This window comes from Crinia signifera, chromosome 4 (genome assembly GCF_055691185.1).
Source record: "Crinia signifera chromosome 4, ASM5569118v1, whole genome shotgun sequence".
NCBI classification, from domain to species: domain Eukaryota; kingdom Metazoa; phylum Chordata; class Amphibia; order Anura; family Myobatrachidae; genus Crinia; species Crinia signifera.
In genome coordinates, this window is record NC_139220.1 from 210808567 (window position 1) to 210828657 (window position 20091).

Genomic DNA, 20091 nt, shown 5'->3' on the forward strand with positions numbered 1-20091 from the left:
ATCATTTACACTGCAAAACCAGTTTGATTTTGCAGTGTAAATGATTGCCACTTTAAAAAACTGGAGATTTCTTCCCAAATCTCTCACTTTTTGAATCTCTCATCCTATTAAATCTCACCCATATGTCCAAATGCATACACATGTTACCTTCAGGATCTTAATCTGGGTTGGGTCAGTGGATCGGATGTAGAAACTTTTTAGGTATGGCTCAAACATTCCCTGTGAAACAAGTCAAATATGACAATGAATTATATAAAAAAAATAATAATTCATTTTCAGTTTTAATTTCTTCAATACCCGTATGTTTGTCCCAGTAATGCGCAATTAAATACATGGAGCAAACCAGACCTATTTATAGCAACCGATCTACAGATTTGCTGTTATCTGTTCATCTACAACAAAGGGATAAAAGTAAAGATCTTACTGGTTACCCCACGTCTTATTTTTCTCTATATAAAACAGGTGTTCTACAAGTGCATCAGCACGTCAAATCCATAACGACATACTACACTATTTGTAGGCTTATGCACAAGTTACATCTGCCCCACCTGCAGTGCACATGGTTTTGTCCATTTGAGAAGGAATTTGCCTTTGGGAGTGAACCAGAATAAGGGCCATTGTTCAGAATTCATAATGAAAACTGAAGCTAAACATTTATCCATTTATCCACTATAATATTTAAAATGAATAATGAAATAGTTATCAGAAGCAGAGACATCAAATGACTTTGACTGCAATGACATGTACGTATTGCATGCAAAACTGGGGTAGCTGCCAACTATGCATCTGTAATTTGGGCCTAATTCAGAAAGGGTCGTAGTTTTCTGAGTAATCACAAAAATACAACCCCAGCAGAAGCATAAAGGGCACCACATAGCACAGTACAAGGCCGCCCTACATGTCGGGACCCTCCACGTGATGAGGCCTCACGGTTTTGCAGTCTCATCGTTAGTGTATGAGCACTTTGTTACATAGCAAAGCATTTGCACATTAAGAGTAGCCCCCCCGCGAACAGTCCAAACACTCCTGCAATGTTGCCCCCACAACGCCAAGTCAATGCCCCAATACTGCCACATAGCCTGGTGGTTTATCACTCTCCATTTTTCCACTTTTCAAGCTAAGTACATCTGGCCCATAATGTCAGAGCATTGCCTTTGATTGTCCATAGAGTATGATCATTTCCAAATAGAACTGACTTACCCTTCTCTTGATGGACATTGTTGCCACATTCTGAAGGACCACAAACTGGACCTCGCTGGAAAAAGAGAATACTATTTAGGAGAGCAGAAACAGCATTATAAAAAAGAGAGCAATATAAATGCTATAAATATTAATAACCATGGAGAGAATGAGAACGATGCATTGGACATAGATGTGCTTTTTCTTGTGTGAAGCATCTTGCCGAGTACAATTGGGGAACAATGCATCCACATCTTAGGGGCTTATTTACTAAGATGGGAGTTCTGTTGAAGATGGGATGTTGCTCTGGGCAACCAATCAAATTCTATTATCTTCTAGATGGTTCTAAATAAATTAGAAGTAGATTCTGATTGGTTGATATTATCTTACTGTGTCCAGTCTCTAGGCCAGTTATAACAGTGCAGAGATCTGAAGAGTGGATACAATAGTACAAACTGCGACTGTGGTCACAGGATGTCTGTGTGTACCCACCAGAAATATTACTTCCTTGCAGGTACAATTACATGTTATGACAAGGCTCCAAATAGAATTTTTCATTTGTAACTTTTCATTTGGTAAAATTTAGATAGTCAATCAAATCAACATAAAACGAGATTATGTTCATGGGGTACACGTTTCAGAATTATCTTTAAAAACAGATACAGACCCAGATTTCAAGCTTTATATGCATACATGTTGTGCATACGTGAAGCAGGATGTGTCTAAAGTAACAAGCTATTATGGGGGGATGCTCTAACATCCGCACCCCCTTACCGCCGCCCATCAATGGCTACCGCTAACATAATTATCGCATATGATCTAACATATGTGATAATTATGACAAAAGACAGCTCTTGCGTTAAGAGCTGTCTTTTGCGGTGACCCGGCGATGAGCGGCGGGTCCCGGCGGCTCCCTCCCTTACCCAGCTTGTGCTGCTGATGCTGCGGGAGGTGGGCTCTCCTTCTCCTCCCTGCACCCGGAAGAGGATCATAGTGTAGGGAGGAGGAGGTCACAGGTCTGGGCAGCACAGCTCTGTGCTGCCCAGACACAGATGAGGGGGGGTCAGTGCGGGGCGGCGGGGGTCGGTGCGGGGCGGCGGTGGGTCGGTGAGGGGCGGCGGGGGGGTCGCGTTAGAAGCCCATAGGCTTCTACGGGGCATTGCCAGATTTTTCTGGCGATGCCCTCTGTCGCGGTAACCCGGCGGGGGATGCTTAGAGCATCCCAAAATGCAGTAAAAACCCAGATAACGGGGTTTTATCCGCATTTTTAGTTTAGAGAATCTCCCCCTATGTCTGGTCTGTTCTGTTCTACAGACTAAGGTCAAATGGGGTGACATTGGTGTGTCTGAGGCGTGTAACCCGATTTTGTGTGCTATTTTTCCGTGATCGGCTACAGTTGGATCACTTGTACCCAGCATGGAGCTTGCGCAAGTACATATGCAATAAAAAGCGGGCTTGCAATGGAGACACTTGAAAATGAACAAATACCTAAACAGATGGCCAGATCGCTTAATTAGCATATCTTACTCCTTAAGGTGCCCACACACTAGAAAGATCTGCGATCTTTAGATGTGCGCATAAATTAGCCTAAAAATCTTTTGTCCGTCCTGGACAAAAGATTTCAGGCAAGCGCAGACCTTTACCACAGATTTTTCTTAACATCCCATGTGTGTTCCTATGGATCTTTTGTTGAAGCTTCTGATCTTTCCTGCAGCATATAAGATCAGAAGATTTACAGTAGCAAAAGATCCACGGGAGCGCGCATCGGACCGATATTGGCCGATTTTTCAACCGATTATCGGTAAGCATTGGACAATATATATCGGCCGATTTCGGCCAATCGGCTAAGAAATCGTTCTAGTGTGTGTGGGCACACATTCCGGCTCCTGCCGGGCGGCGAAAACTCACACAGCCAGGAAGCCATGCAGCACACAGTAGTCTATCATGGAGGGGATGGCCACAGCCCGGCAGCCGTCCCTTCCAGTGGCGGGATCCGGCTGCAACCGGACGGCCGGGCCGTGGCCGTCCCGTTTGAATGGACACAATAGTCTTCATTCACAACTACTGTGCACGGCACGGCTTCCTGGCCGTGCGGGATTTCGCCCTTAGACTGCAGCGGCCGGACATGAACCAGACACAACTGCATCGTTACTCACCCGTTTCATGTGTGGACACTGAATAATGATTGAATCCACTCTAAGATGCAAATTATGTCCAACATGGGCCCCACAATGTCATCTGATGTTCTGTCAGGGGGACCTGGTTTATTATTGTTATGTTTTTCAAAATGAGTGTTAAAGTAGCTTATAGACCTGTGGACTCACCTCATAGTAAGGCCCAGCAGATTTACAAGGCACTTTGGATGCATATCAATCAGTACTAGGACTTAGGGGTAAATTTACTAAGATTGGAGTTCTATTAAAGATGGGATGTTGCCCATAGCAACCTATCACATTCTACTTTTTATTTATTAAGCACCTACTAGAAGATAACAGATAGAATCTGATAGGTTGCTATGGGCAACATCCCATCTTCAGTAGAACTCCCATCTTATTAATTTGACCCCCTAGTGTGTACACACCATTGGACACATGTGCAGTGTGACTATATAGGCAAACACATATTCGCTTAGTGATAATATATATATTGAATACCTGAATATTCACATACCTGTGACTGCGTAGCAACCGGACCAAGGCCTTTGCTATTACCCCAACTTCTGCTTTTGGTGCCAGGTGAAAATATAATTGTGCCACCGCCATAACTACCTGTGGAGAGATTGATGAACGTTACAGCACATATCTTTTTCTTATCCAATCAGTGGAGTACAGAGAGACATTAAACTGTATAAATGTCAATAACACCTGGTGGTGTTCTTAAACTTTTGTCAGTTAGTGTAGCCATCACAGTGTTATAATAGCACATACATTTACCAAGCCCAAGCACCTAACAGGCAGAATACATGATCCCAAACACATGACATGTGAAAGTTGATATTAAAAATCAAGCACTTCCCTTAATTAAAAGAAATTCTTGTATCATAAAAACAGTTATCATTATACCAAATATATGGCTTACAGGACCCCTTGAAGGCTCATGAGAAAACTATGCTGACAATAGAATGTATTTACTTCTGTTAACTTCTTATGTCAAGGCAATTGGTCCAAGATATGTTCTGTCTGTTAAAACTACAGGGCAAATTTGCAACAAGTAATTTTATTCATTTCCACTCGCACACCATTAATTTTTCCTTGGATACGGAGCATGTGCAGTGCACAACGGGTAGGGTACGATATCCCGACACTCAGAATACAAACAGCAGGATCCCGATGGTCAAAATCGTGAAGGATCGTAGTTAGTATTTTTATCCTACCCCTTTCACTCATCCTAATACTAACCCACCCCTCTTGTAGAATTAACCAGTGTAACCCTAAACCACTTTCCCCGGCAGTATCTTACAGCAGCATTCCGGCTCTGTAGTAGGGGCTTGGTGTTGCGGAGCAGTAGGCGGTGGTCTGGGTCCATAATGTACGGCTTGCGTTTCACCAGAGAAGATGGTTCTGATTTCTCTTCTTTGCTGCCTTCGTCATCATCTGAGCCATAGAAAGCTTTATCAGGATTTTCTTCGAGTAGAGACTCCTGCATAAGGTAAGAAGTGAAGGTAGGAAAATAAAGCTATGGTTAAACTAAATAAGAAAAGCCAGCAGAGGATGAAAGCAAACACGTAGGAAACTGTAAAGAAAAGCAGATTAAGAGTTAAGTATAACACACAGTAGCAAATTGAAGGCACAGAAAATACATGGATTTGAAAGGAAAGGAGATATGGAAGAAGTGAAATGGTCCATGTAAAACTCACATTTTTATTTGGGTTCAGGAACTGTGTCCTTGCGTAACGTGTCAGCATATTGATGATCACCACCTGCCCCCACTCCTCCACATCAATCAGCAGGTTACACAGCTTGCGGTAATTCTTATGGATTAGATCAATACGCTCAGGACAAACTTCTTCAAAAGCCATAACTACACTGCCCGCCACCAGCTTGGGGAAAATAATAGTGCATTCAGTACATGTCACTTCTGGGAGAGGCTTAGCATATATCACCTGTAACCACTGAATAAATGCTTTTACTGTTATACAGAAACATAATTACACATTGCACAAGTGACTACTGTGTCTTCTCTATGTATATAAACAAGCAGATGCTACATCTGAATGGCACTTACTAATACTTGAGGAACAAAACGTTGTGTTCCTGGCCCACCAAACATGACAAAAATGGTCAGTGTGTGGAGTTAACACATTTACTATAGTAACAGTGGATAGATATAATAGCATTCAAGTGAAGATACATGCCAGGCTAAATGTCAGGGTGTGTATCCCTTTATAGGTACTTGTGGAGTATCACGGCTCCCACGATGGCCATCTTATGCAAAAAAATCGCATGCGATCGCATACGATTTTGCACTGAAAAGCATCCAAATGCATTGGAATTAGTATTAAACATGTTCAATGGCCCCCAACTGGCATTTTTGAGGCTGTACTATCCCCACTATCAACGCGAACCCGAAGCGTGGCGAGGGGCAGCGGTACACGTCCTACGACCTTTTCATACCCCCACTATCCACGTCGGCGTGGAGTTGAGAATAGAAAGTGTGGCGAGCGCAGCGAGCCACCGCGCCCGAAGCGTGGCGAGCGCAGCGAGCCCCGCGAGGGGACGCGGATACCTTCACAGGTATCCGCGTCCCCTTACGGGCTTCACAGGTGTCCGCGGCCCCTCGCGGGGCTCGCTACGCTCGCCACGCTTCGGGCTCGGTGACTCGCTGCGCTCGCCACACTTTCTATTCTCAACTCCACGCCGACGTGGATAGTGGGGGTATGAAAAGGTCGTAGTACGTGTACTGCCGCCCCTCGCGGGCTCGCTGCACTCGCCACGCTTCGGGTTTGCGTTGATAGTGGGGGTGGTACAGCCTCAAAAATGCCAGTTGGGGGCCATTGAACATGTTTAATACTAATTCCAATGCATTTGGATGCTTTTCAGTGCAAAATCTTATGCGATCGCATGCGATGCGATTGCATACGATTTTGTCAAAAACGGTAAAAATCGCATCGCATCGCATGCCACTATATATGGCATGCGATAGGAGCCGTGATACTCCACAAGTACCCCTTTATATATATCCGGTACTCTCAGATGTTACCATAGCAACCAATTAGATTCTAGAGGGGAACATTTACTAAGATGGCAGTTCTATTTCTCATGGGAAGTTTATATGGGAAACCAATCAGAATGTATTTTTTTTTTATATATATATACCCCTAAGTCAGGGCTGGGTATTGCCCATCCTCAGACTCTGCTTGCTATCACCACACTGGATACAACCATTTAGACCTTCAGCATTGTATTCCTATCCTGAGGTTATCAGTCCAGTGGGTGCTGACCATTTCTCCAGCCTGGTAAAGGGTCCTGTGGCTGTTACTGTACTGCTTTCCCTGTCTTTAGATTCCATTATTTGTGTGTCTACATTGCCATGTTGTGGCAGTCTGTAGTTTATATCACGTCATAGAGGCATATGTACAGTATGAAAGTGTTTTTGCAGAAAATCCTCAGAAAACTAATGTTCAGAGGATTTCTTCATTGGTTTCCCTGAATATATTAAGACGGTAACACTACAGATAAAGGGATTTTTGTAAGAACTTACCGTTCGAATCCCTTTCTCTGATATGGTCCTGGTGACACAGCTCAACACTGGGATGTAGGAGGGTCCGAAGGAGCCAGGCACCTATCCTAAAGCTTTAGAGGGTAGGCTCCTCCCCTACTGCATCCCTGGACTCTTCAGTTCAACTTTCAAAGCCACTGGAATACATAAACTCAGTACAAACGCCTGCACATATTATATGCACATTTTATAACAGAAACTGTTAACTTTTAACCATTTTAACATGAACATCATGAAATTCTGGCATACTTACTGAGCGTAAGGGAGGGATCGCTGTGTCACCAGGACCATATCAGAGAAAGGGATTCGAACGGTAAGTTCTTACAAAAATCCCTTTTTCTCTTTCAATGGTCCTGGTGACACAGCTCAACACTGGGACGTTCCAGAGCCGGTCCTTTGGGAGGGTACGCTCAGGTCTGCAGCTCTCAGCACTGCTCGCCCGAATGATGCGTCCTCCGACGCGAACTCATGGAACCTATAGAATTTGGCAAATGTGTGAACAGATGACCAAGTGGCAGCTCTGCAAACCTGCTCCGCTGTGGCCCCATGTCGGACCGCCCAAGAGGTAGCAACTGACCTGGTGGTATGCGCATTAATTCTGGCCGGTACAGGCCTACCCACTTTGGTGTATGCAAAAGCTATCACAGATCGCAACCACCTAGCAATGGTCTGCTTAGATGCAGGCCAACCAATTTTATGTACGTCATACAATACCAATAAAGTGTCAGTCTTTCTAACACTCTTCACTCTGTCCACATATATGCGTAAGGCACGCACAACATCCAAAGTCTTCAACTTGTCCCTTTTCTTGGAACCCTCTGGGGGTTGAAACACAGGTAGAACTATCTCCTGATTTAAATGGAAGGCAGAGACTACCTTCGGTAAAAATTGCGGCACTGTTCTCAGAACAGCCCTGTCATCGTGAAAGATTAAGAAGGGAGATTTGCATGACAAGGCTCCCAACTCAGACACCCTCTTAGCAGATGCTACTGCTAACAAAAACACTAACTTCCACGTGAGAAACTTAAAGTCAGCCGACCTCAAAGGCTCAAAAGGTGCCTTCTGAAGGCAATCCAAAACCAGTGACAGGTCCCAAGGTGCTACTGGTTGCTTGTAAGGGGGTTTCAGTTTGGATACCCCTTGTAAAAAAGTTTGAATCTCCGGTAAAATGGCAATTCTTTTTTGAAAATAGATGGACAAGGCCGAAATCTGCACCTTCAACGACTGAAGGCTTAGGCCCGAAGAAAATCCATCTTGTAAAAAATCCAACATTTTTGATAATTTGAAGTGAGATGTGTGAGCTTTTTGCCTCTCACACCATCTAATATAAGTCTTCCAGACTCTATAATAATTTGCAGAAGAAACAGCCTTTCTGGCTTTTATCATAGTCTGCACTACTGCGTCAGAAAATCCTTTCTTTTTCAAAATGGCGGTTTCAATAACCAAGCCGTCAAAATCAATCGATCGGAATCCAGATGATTGAATGGGCCTTGTCTTAACAGGTCTGGTCTCAGAGGTAGACGCCATGAATCCACTGATAACCTCTGAAGCCTCGAATACCAAGACCTCCTTGGCCAATCTGGGGCCACAAGGATCACCGGGACCTTCTGGTCCTGTACCCTCTTTAACAGTCTTGCTAACATCGGAATAGGAGGGAATGCATAAAGAAGATCTCCCTGCCAATGGGTAGTCATGGCATCCACTGCCTCTGCTAGCGGATCTCTCGTTCTGGCATAGAACCTGGGCACCTGATGGTTGAACCTGGATGCCATTAGGTCCAAATCCGGAGTTCCCCACATTGCAGTGATCTGGTGAAACACCTGAGGGTGTAGGCTCCATTCTCCTTCCTTGAGCTCCTCCCTGCTCAGGAAGTCTGCTTCTATATTCTCCACTCCTGGAATGAATATAGCCGATACTGCAGGAACATTCTGTTCCGCCCATAGAAAGATTCTGGACACCTCCCACATGGCCAATCTGCTGCGTGTACCTCCCTGGTGATTCAGATACGCCACAGCTGTGGCATTGTCGGTCTGAATCCTCAAGGGGGAGTTCCTTAACCTGTCTCCCGCCAAGGAAATCACTTTCCAGACAGCTCTCAGCTCCAAGATGTTGATTGGCAACGCTGATTCCTCTGCCGTCCACAGGCCCTGCAGCCTGAGATCCAGGGCTACTGCCCCCCAGCCCCTGAGACTGGCATCGGTAGTTACTATCAACCAGTCCCAGGTCTGTAATGACCGACCCCACTGAAGGGAATCTACCTCTGTCCACCATTTCAAGGAGTCCCGAGTGTCTGCGGACAGCACTATCAACTCCGTCTTCATGGTCAAAGTGTTTCCTGACCAGGCTGACAAAATGTTCCATTGGAATACTCGAGAGTGGAACCTGGCAAATTGAAGCGTTTCGAATGACGCCACCATTTTCCCCAGGAGTTTGAGGCACCTCCATACTGACAAGCTCGGAGCACTGAGGATCTCCTGAACTAGATTGACCAGGTCCCTGGCCTTTATCTCCGGGAGGAATACCCGATGGAGATGGGTATCCAGTATGACTCCCAAGAACTGGATCCTCTGTGATGGTACCAACTGAGATTTTTGTAAGTTTAAAATCCAGCCGTGAGCCTGCAAAAAACTGATGGCCTCTTTTAAATGACTTTGAAGCAGTGTTGCTGATTCTGCTTTGAACAGGAGATCGTCCAAATAGGGTATTACTGTGATTCCCCTGAGCCTCAGCACTGCCGCCATCACAGACATTATTTTTGTAAATACCCTTGGCGCGGTTGCTAGGCCAAAGGGTAACGCCCGGAACTGTAAATGCAGGTCTCCTATGGCAAATCTCAACAGCATCTGATGTTCCGGGTGAATGGGAACGTGCAGATATGCGTCCTGGACATCCATGGACGCCAGAAATTCTCCCTGGTCCAGACTCAGGAGTACAGTTCTCAAAGACTCCATTTTGAAATGGTCTACCCAAAGGTGAACATTTAAGGACTTCAAATTTAGTATTGGTCTGAAAGACCCGTCTGGTTTGGGCACCAGGAACAGCGTGGAGTAAAATCCTTTCTTCCACTCTGCCCTGGGAACCGGGACTACCACCCCTTTTTCCAAAAGGGAATGAGCCGCTCTCATAAGAGCTGTGCGCAGGAGCGCCTGCTTTGGTATGGGTGTGGGGATGAACCTCTTTGGAGTCCGCCCTCTGAAAGGGATTTTGTAACCCTGGGTAATAATCTCTAAGACCCAGGTATCCTGGTCTAGAGAAGCCCAAGCGTCTCTGAAGTGTGTAAGACGCCCCCCCACCTTTATCCCTGCCGGGCTGATCCCCTGGCAGTCATGCGGAGGGTTTTTCCTCTCCTTTAGAGGCAGGCTTCTTATTGAAAGAGCCAAACTTGGACCTTTGGGATTTGCCCCTGGAGTTCTGGAACTTTCCCCTGAACGATTGTCCCCGAAAGGACGCACCACCTCTAGGGGAGGGCCGAAAGGACGGCCTAAAAGCAGCAAATCTGGATGACTGCTTTGTTGAGGAGGCCGGCAGAAACGTACTCTTGCCGCCTGTGGCTTGTTTTATAATCTCCTCAAGCTCAGAACCAAAAAGTAACTTTCCCTTGAAAGCTAACATTTCTAAGGCCTTTTTGGACTCATTGTCCGCTTCCCAGGCCTTAAGCCAGAGTACCCTCCTGGCATTTATGGAGACTGTGGATACTCTGGTAGCCATTTTAAGAGCTTCCTCCTCTGCTTCCACCGCATATTCTGCAGCGGCCTTAATCTTTTCTGCTACCAGCAAAGCACCGTGGTCAGCCTGCAGCATGGTGCATAGCTCACCAGCCCACTCTATAATGGCCTTAGAGACCCAGGCTGAAGCAATAAGGGGACGCAGGGTAAACCCCACCCCTTCAAAAATAGCCTTGAGGTTTCCCTCTAGCTTTTTATCCACAGCATCTTTAAAAGCTGCACCACCCTGTACAGGTAATACCGTAGCTTTTGATAAGCGTGCCACAGAAGCATCCACAACAGGCACCTTTTCCCAGAGTTCAGAATGAGACTCCGGCATGGGGTACAGACTAAGGAATCTTTTAGGCATCTGTAGCCTCTTATCTGGGGTTTTCCAAGCCCCTTCCAATAGTTCCTGTAACCCCTCATCTGAGGGAAAAGTAACAGCCTCCTTTCGCTGTCGCTTAAAAACACCCTTAACAGGGGTCTTATCCTCAACAGACAGTTTTAACGCCTGTTTTACAGCCACAATAAGATCCTCTATACCAGCAGCAGAGGTCTCTTCAAAATCATCACCCTGGTCCCAGGGTGTGTCAGTATACTCTCCTTCCTCTTCCTCTAACACATTAGGCATAGCATAAGACCTTTTAGGGGTCCCTGTAACCTCATCCATTTTGTCCAGTATTTCACTGAATCTGTTGATCCCCTTAGCAGTATCCTGCATCACCTGAATAAGTGCAGGATCTGCCTGGGTAAGAGGTAAGGAGCCAGACGACTGCTGAGATGATGGCATAGGTCTCTGTGATTCTACCAGCACATCACTCTGCCTGTCCAGAAGCTGCACCAAAGCGTTTACCGACCTGCCTAGGGCACTGGCCCACGCAGGTTCACTCTGCTCTCCCCTATGGTGTTCACTGCCCATGGGTCTCACATCAGCGCAAGTAATACATAAGCCCCCCTTGGCCATCTGCTCAGGGACAAACTTTTGTGTGCAAACATTGCACGCGCTCAGTGCACTAAGGACTCCCTCCCCCAAAACCACAGCCTGATGCTCAGACATGATGCAAGTGAAGCGTATATATATATATCTCAATATACACAGTGCAAACAATTGTACAAGCGTTTATACAAAGTCAATGCACCCAATCACTTAGCTGTCTGTAGGTTTCAACTGCGGGGAAGCGATGCCCAGGAAATCCAAGTCACTCTGCCAGGATCAATAAGCCAGCTCAGCTCCGCTGCAAGCGTTCTGAAAGGCGCCAAAGTCAGAGTGAAGGAAGAGACCAAAGTCCCTGCTGCTGCGGGGTCCGTGACCTTTTGGCGCCAACCACCCCCAGCTAGCCGCTCCTTAGGTAGGATTTCCTTGTTCCAGTATCTCCCCCTCAAATGGGGACCACTTGGAACATGCCTGTCACAGCGCTGCTGTCCTCTCAGTCAGGAGCTCAGCGTGTAAGCTCCGCATAAAATGGCCGCCGCCATCACGGAGCGCCTGTCCCCCATGATCCCCACCTAAATGTGGAGCCGGTTTCAGGCTACTCCGGAGCCCAGGCAGCCTCTTAATAGAGGCTGTAAGCGCAGCACAGGGAGACCAGACAGAGTCTACCCTGTGCACAGAGAGCTGACAGGACGCGCTTCTGTCAGCTCCTGCTGCGCTAGCAGTGTGAGGATTCACTATGAAAATCCTCACACTGTGCCTACCTAGCTAGGGTAATAGTTAATAAAATAATAAAAAAACCCTAACTACTCTAATTCTTCGGCTGCTCCTGCAGCCCTTTAGAATAGCACCCACTCCAGTGGGCACCTAACACGAACTGAAGAGTCCAGGGATGCAGTAGGGGAGGAGCCTACCCTCTAAAGCTTTAGGATAGGTGCCTGGCTCCTTCGGACCCTCCTACATCCCAGTGTTGAGCTGTGTCACCAGGACCATTGAAAGAGAAATCAGAGATATTTGCTGTGGTTGCTCCATTTTCAACTGTAGGATCAGTTCCGGTAAATTTCTATGGCCATTAAAAAATTACCAGGTTTACCAAGCTCTGGGAAATGTAACTTTTAGGAGCTTGACGCTTGATAGCTAGCAGCGTCTTTAGATGATCGGAACCATTGATAGGAAAAATCCTCTCCAGAAAAAAGTGCAATAGCTCTGCCAAAAGTAATGTCAGAAATGATCAGTTTACTGCATAATCAGTGGTTCTTATAGGTGCTCAGGTATATGCAAAATACTGACTGGTTTAGTAGACAGCCCCCCAATCTTATCTGACAGGTTGTCATGCTTCTGTTTAAAGTATCCTCCCTGATCCAGTTTATATATATAAAAACATATTATTGGATTCTCAATGCTAGACTCACTGTTGTTTTGTCGGACAGCAGTTTCTCTATCACTTCGATGAGCTGGTCCTTCTGGTCTGAGTCCAAGCTGCAGAGAGATGGAGAGGGATGTATCTTTAGGAAAGAACAAGACGCTGACACTGGTGAAAATGGAAGTATATGCCTAAGGCAGCAGATTTTGCGGAGCAGCAAAATGTACATAATTCATAATTTAAAAATTGTAATAGGGTGAGAGAATCAGAAAGTGAGAGATTTGGTAAGAAATTTAAATTTTTTTAAAAGCGGCAATCATTTACACTGCGCCCAGATTGATTTTGCAGTGTAAATTATTGCCGCTTTAAAAAATACCCTGGAGATTTCTTACCAAATCTCTCACCCTATTATATTTAATTCTTTAGTCATTCTTTTGGCCCCTCTGTGACTTTATGCAGATGCCACTAGAAGGCCATTACCTGGTACACATCTGTGCATATGAACGTGCAAGGAATGCGAAACCCACTTTCAGCATCCCTGATGCGTCTTCAGACGCAACCATCGGTCGTGCCACTAAAGCCTGCACTAGCTCCATGATCGGTGCAGATTTATAATGCACAGAAAATAATTGAGCATCTGTGTTTGCAAACACTTCTGTTACATACCTGCGACAATACAATATGACAGACCATCTCTATGCAGAGTGTCCAGCACTTACGTGATTGGGGGCGACTCAAACACAACAGTGCTTTAGTGTGTTCACTCTGTGTAACACATGCAACGTAAGAGATTTTAGGGATTGTCGCACAAGCAGAGTAAGGCCAGCTCTCCAGTTGACAGGTGTCCTTTTTGGTGTGGGGACTCCTGGGTTTAGGACACATGAGACTATTTACCCATGCATCGTATGATGCACGAAGTGCTGGGAGGGATCAGATTAGATCCCTCTCAGGGTGATATGCGAATAAAAGCTCATAGGCATCTATTGGGTAACGCAATCTAAAGGTCTAATCATCTGTTGTCGACCTATTGACTGTCTATTTGCTGTATATCTTCCATCCGGATACCACAACAGACTTCGCAAACCCTACAATGTCCATAGTGGATCCAATTACCCCACCGTCGATGCAAAATGGACTCTTCCAGTGGTTGTAATTGACTCATTTCAGGCACTGTTACCTGTACAGTTTGGGTATAGCATGTGCTGCTGTCTTGCGCACATAAGGAGACATGTCTGAAGCAGCTTCCTTTATTGCAAGCATCATAATTGGCACGATGATTGGCACCCGGATACTGGAGAGAACACGCAGAGCACTGGCACGGATCAGCTGATTTGGGTCCTGCAGAGAAAAAAAACAGCACATGTCATGGACAGCTATTCCTCAAAGCAGCACTGAGCCCTAGACATATCATCAAAAACCTTAAATAATTCTTCAGTATTGGAGAATATTACTACATGGATTACGTGGGCCTAATTCAGACGTGGAGCTATCTCAGATTCTTACTTTAAAGCAGCAGTAATGCACTATTGCGGTAACGCAGCAGGAAGTGTGTGATATAAGTAAACTCATCCTAGTTGGATCAGTGATCCGTGCTGCATTGTAGGACACAGCATTGGATCATCTGTGATACCAACGCTGGCTGTGTGACCCACGGGTCATTCAAATTGGCCACAGCAGTTGTCTGAGGTCCTGGCCTTGTCACACCCCAAAAACCACCAGCAGTACCATGTCCAGGGCATGCGCAAAGTACAGAACATCACTATTTTGCATCGCAACACGCTGATCCAGGAATATATGACTTCGGCCCAATTTGTGGCATTGGTATAGAAAAAAAAACATCTCAGTAAAGTCACTTATAATATATTGACACAATATAAATAAAAGTTAAAAACTATATAAAGCAAAAACAAGTAGATGAATATACATTTACTGTGTAGTTGTTCTCTATTCACATTTTACATGGAACTATCTTTGGGGATGCATGAAGTATGATTGGGTATTAAGTGCTCAATGTGTATTCCACATGAGACAGCCATGCTCAAAATGTGTACATAGGGTTTAATTAGGGGCTCTGGATGCCCCAGGCCTGGGGTAGCCAACTCCAGTCCTCAAGAGCTACCAACAGTTAATGTTTTTCAGATCTCCTCACAGGATCACAAGTGAAGTAATTAGCTCCACCTGTGGGTCTTTTAAAATGTGTTAAGGCGCCCAAGGGATTATATTGGTTACCCTTTGTTGTTACCTTTACAATAACTTCCTAGAAATAATTCACGCGGACACCTTATCTAAAAATAAGACTCAGACAACCATGGCATAAGTTTAAAATGGTCAAGTTATTTATTTAGGTGGTATGACCCTTGTTAGTCTATCAAAGGGATGGCCAAGACAGCACTTGAGACCAGCACCAGTCAGAGGTGTATGTCAATGGCAGCGACTGCCTCGCTCCAATCTAACAAACACACCCCTTACGTAAGGTACAGCCTGCACCGTGACGGCTCCCCGCCCCCTCTAAGGTAAGGCGCGGACACCTCAAGGAAGTGCCCACCGTCCCCGCTCATTTCGGGACTCGCCCACCGTCCTGGCAAGGGGGGGGTAATACCGCACGGTGACCACCTGACACCTCACCCGACTGCTGGTCGAGAGCGCCTTCTCGCCGATTTTTAAACTAAATTAAATTTAACCGAATTGTTTGGACAGCCCGAAGGCAATGAGCACCAGAGAGAGGAAAGAAAAGAAGGGAGGGAGGGTGGGAATCCGGATTCCAAGAGGAAGTTCCTCCCCCTAAGCTGGACCCTATATACCCCCCTTAAGCTACCTCCCCTCTGGGTGCTGATTGGCCCATAAGCACCACATGCTAACCTGTCTAAGAATTACACACTGCTCTGATGCTGCTAGTGTATCTGCGTTTAACCCCTAAATCCCCGGGCTCTTAACTACACTCTGGCTTATGCAGCCTTCGTTTTGCCTAGTCAGTAATGAGTGCACCTGCTAGGTTGTCTGGAAAATGTGACATGTTGGTAGTTTTTTCGAGGACTGGAGTTGGCTACCACTGCTCTAGGCCAATACAGCCCCATGTAATGCACAGCCCCATGTAATGCAGCTAAACACAGGTCACAGTGCATATACATGCTCAGGAAATCGTTATTCATACTGAACACATGCGAGAAACAAAGGTCACAAAACTGCCATGTATGAAATTAGCAGCTAATGATGATTGCTGAGACTTTGGCTTCTGGGGAATGTGAGGAAGACACAAAAATTAATCACATGAAGCTGTTATCACTGTACTGTAGCACAATGGGCCTAATTCAGGTTTGTGCGCAAATGCAATTGCCCACCTGAGCCATCGCAAAGTAATTTGCAATTGCGTATACATTTACAGACCATAGGCAATTACGGAGAACATCAAAGCTAAGGTTGGTCTATGGCCACAGACTCCATGAATTTGCAAATATAATCATGCAGCCATCAAAAGATACAGGCCTCGAAAAACAATGATACACCTAAAATGGCCACTGCCTATCAATCCTCTGTGTCTGAGTTCTCAGTGCGAGTGGGATCACAGCAGCTCCCTTGCGCATGTGCATTGTGATTGCAGCGCATGCACAGTTTGCTGATAATGTGTTGTATGATAATTGGACATTGTGTACAAACATGAATTTGGCACAATGTACATAAGGTCAAGCTTAAAGCAGGCATGTCAAACTTGCGGCCCTCCAGTTGTTGTGAAACTACACATCCCTGCATGCCTTCCCCCAGTTTTGCTATTAAGGAATGCTAAAACTATGGCAATGGATTATGGGATGTGTAGTTTCACAACAGCTGGAGGGCCGCAGGTTGGACATGCCTACTTTAAAGTATCATGGACACATTGCCACAGCCATCTAGTAGTTACTATGAGAACCTCCTTCAACATTGCCTCAGGAGTTAGGAGGACAGCCAGATAACTAAAAAGCTTCTTTACCTAACTGCGCAGATGCTGCCATGGGATTATATAGTAGGACTATATTTCATTCCCCTGCGAAAGGAATAGAAATAGACCCTCAACCAGCGCTAATATATAATGAATGCAAAAACTTCCCTTCTCAGGGTTTTTCTCTTATGCAAATTCTTTCCCTTGATCCTCACAAGGTCGTCTCCACATCACCAAGCCTCAGAGAAAGGTATATGTGAAGATACAAACATAGGATATCATCGCATAAAACTGTATTTTTAATTTCCACAATAAGTAAAACATAGGGGTACAATGTTAAAACGTTTTCCAAAACATCCGGGTAGGCATACAAAATACACTGGGCTGTAGGCTTAGGCCTGGAAAGGTAATTACCAGATGGATTGGAACTGTTGGAAAAAACAGTTCAAACAGGCATATGCAAAGTCACATACGGATCCCTGGTCACGCAGGTGCTCTCACAGTCTGAAGGTAATCTCCTCTCCTGGGCGTCTGCTGGGCCCGTGTCCACCAACTGGCCAGTGAGAAATACACAGGAGCCACTAGCCAGCGCTGGGAGCGACGGGACCGTGATGGGACCGGGCACCGGAGGCAGGTCCTGATACCTTGAGAGGCATACACCTTGATAAAGGATCCAGAGAGGGATCCGAAATGCGTTGGTGGACACGGGCCCAGCAGACGCCCAGGAGAGGAGATTACCTTCAGACTGTGAGAGCACCTGCGTGACCCGGGATCCGTATGTGACTTTGCATATGCCTGTTTGAACTGTTTTTTCCAACAGTTCCAATCCATCTGGTAATTACCTTTCCAGGCCTAAGCCTACAGCCCAGTGTATTTTGTATGCCTACCCGGATGTTTTGGAAAACGTTTTAACATTGTACCCCTATGTTTTACTTATTGTGGAAATTAAAAATACAGTTTTATGCGATGATATCCTATGTTTGTATCTTCACATATACCTTTCTCTGAGGCTTGGTGATGTGGAGACGACCTTGTGAGGATCAAGGGAAAGAATTTGCATAAGAGAAAAACCCTGAGAAGGGAAGTTTTTGCATTCATTATATATTAGCGCTGGTTGAGGGTCTATTTCTATTCCTTTCGCATGTTATTGTCCTTTCTGGGTAAAGAAGAAATACCCTTGAGATAGCACCATCCCAGCAGCTTTTTGCGCACTGTGGTGTATACCAATATTGTTTCATTTATATTTCATTCCCCGACTACCAACTGCATGGAACCTAGGGTTACCACCTTTCCCCTTTAATTCCGGACACATATTAATTACACAGGTTCTGTGGAAGTTTAAAACCAGGTGATATGGAGTCTTGAAGTCAGCCAGCCACAGAACCTGTGTAATTAATATGTGTCCGGAATTAAAGGGGAAAGGTGGTAACCCTAATGGAACCCCTCTAACCAATGATGTGGTAAAATCGCCAAACATTTTCTGTGTTTTAACTGCATTTCCCATATGTAACAAAAAAATAATCCTATGGTATTATCTACGCAATGTTCCGTGAGAGGGATCCAATTGTCCAATCCAATGCTCCCCTCAGCTTGCACATGCACTGGTCGGTGGTTGGACATGTGCAGAATGAGTCTCCTGTCACAGTTGGTCTTACTTTGCAAGATTATTTCACATACAGGGGCAGATTGGCAACAGAAGCAGAGATTCCTGGTGGTATGTTGTGCCTATGGTGCTGCCTGTAGCCGGGAGAAGATAGAGGGTAACAGACTATTTATGTGTGTGTTAGGGAATAGAAGGTAGCAGGCTAGCTGTGTAAGGAGGCCACTTTTGGGAAAATTTTCCAGGGCCACTTTAAATTCCCAATCAGCCCATGTTCAGATGTAACAAAACAACTTTGGTCATCATTAAATAAATTCATTTCATCAACACAATAATCCAGATTGTCATATTTAGTTATGTCTCCATTTGACCATGGAGAGAGAGAGGTGCATGTCTTTCCTGAGGAGTTACAGGAGAAACAGGATGGAGGTGTGATCCTTGAAACTGCTGTTATAAGTCATTCGTTTGATCTGTGTAGTTGCTGACCTGAATTTGATTTAGGAGAATTTGTGTAACCTAGGTCTAGAGTGCAGGATGGCATTAACATATTGGAAAATGGATCCTGGGTGGTAGAGTAAATCAGGAATAAGTCAAGGTAAATGCAGTGTAGTTAAACAAGCCAAAGTCAATACATGGGTAATGAAGCAGGGATGTAGTCACGGACAAGCTTGTTCATAGGTAAATACAGCAGAAGTAGCATGGCAAGATCACAGGAACAAACCACAGTTCTCAGGTAGGAGAAGCTGCTGTGTATAATAATACAAGTACTTGCTCTACCTGGCTACTGAACAGGCAAAGCTCCAGAAGTAATTAGAAGTATCTGGAAACTATTTCTCTAGAACTGCAGTGCAAAGAATAACTGCGATAGACAAGCAAGGCATCACACAACCCAGGGAGCCAGGATCTGGCAGGTGGAGTCCTGACAGCACGCTTCAGAGATGCCAGTCATGCAATGCTCCAAATGTAAGTTCAATGAAGCATTTTCCAACACATTGTCATCACCACATGAGCTTACACTGATTACTTGGTCAACACTCATGTGAGTTTGTACAGTGAAGATCTCACTTAGTGATGGCACATTTACATTAAATGCCGAGGATAGTGGTCACAGCAAATATAGAAAGTTAATCAGTTTAACATTCAAATATGTATATTGTTATGTTATATTGTTATTAACACAATTATATTCCTTAAAGTACACAGAATTTGAGTATATCCATGTTTAAGGTTGCCCATACACGGTGCGATCATTGCATGCGTTTTGGTCTAGATTGCATAGCACGCATGCGATTTGCAGGCAAAGTGCTCGAGACTTAGTTCAAAAAGTATGTGCAGCACATACTTTTTGAACTGTGCGATGGGATGCGCGCGGGAGTGCACATCGCATCGCACCTGCAAATGCACCATGTATAGGCACCTTTACAGAGGAGATATAAGAATAAATGTAAACAATAAACAATATAGTAATTCCACTATACAAGCTTGCAAACCCTTTCCTACTAGCGTCCCAACCCAGCATAATGCCAGGTGGGTGACGTCATTGGGAGGAGGGGCCGCAGCGGTGCTGGGAGATGAGAGCATATCTCATGAGAATATCAGGTAAAAAAGGACCACACTTAGAAATAAGATAATGAAAAATATGATTTTTATAAAGAAATAACATTTACTAAGTAATTTAAT

At 45.1% G+C, this 20091-nt stretch overlaps 1 protein-coding gene across 4 annotated transcripts in view; it reads right to left on the minus strand.

Annotated features, from left to right (window-relative positions):
• The window catches only part of AP3B2 (adaptor related protein complex 3 subunit beta 2), a 79827-nt gene that overhangs the window by 32067 nt on the left and 27669 nt on the right, over positions 1–20091 (minus strand). For all 4 annotated transcript variants that reach the window (XM_083183709.1, XM_083183708.1, XM_083183706.1 and 1 more), the window contains exons 5-11: positions 14076–14236; positions 12948–13014; positions 5036–5218; positions 4639–4818; positions 3850–3947; positions 1201–1255; positions 148–219 (exon numbers count right to left, since the gene is read on the minus strand). In XM_083183709.1, coding sequence (XP_083039835.1) covers positions 148–219; positions 1201–1255; positions 3850–3947; positions 4639–4818; positions 5036–5218; positions 12948–13014; positions 14076–14236 — 816 coding nt within the window. The remainder of the gene's footprint in view (positions 1–147; positions 220–1200; positions 1256–3849; positions 3948–4638; positions 4819–5035; positions 5219–12947; positions 13015–14075; positions 14237–20091) is intronic.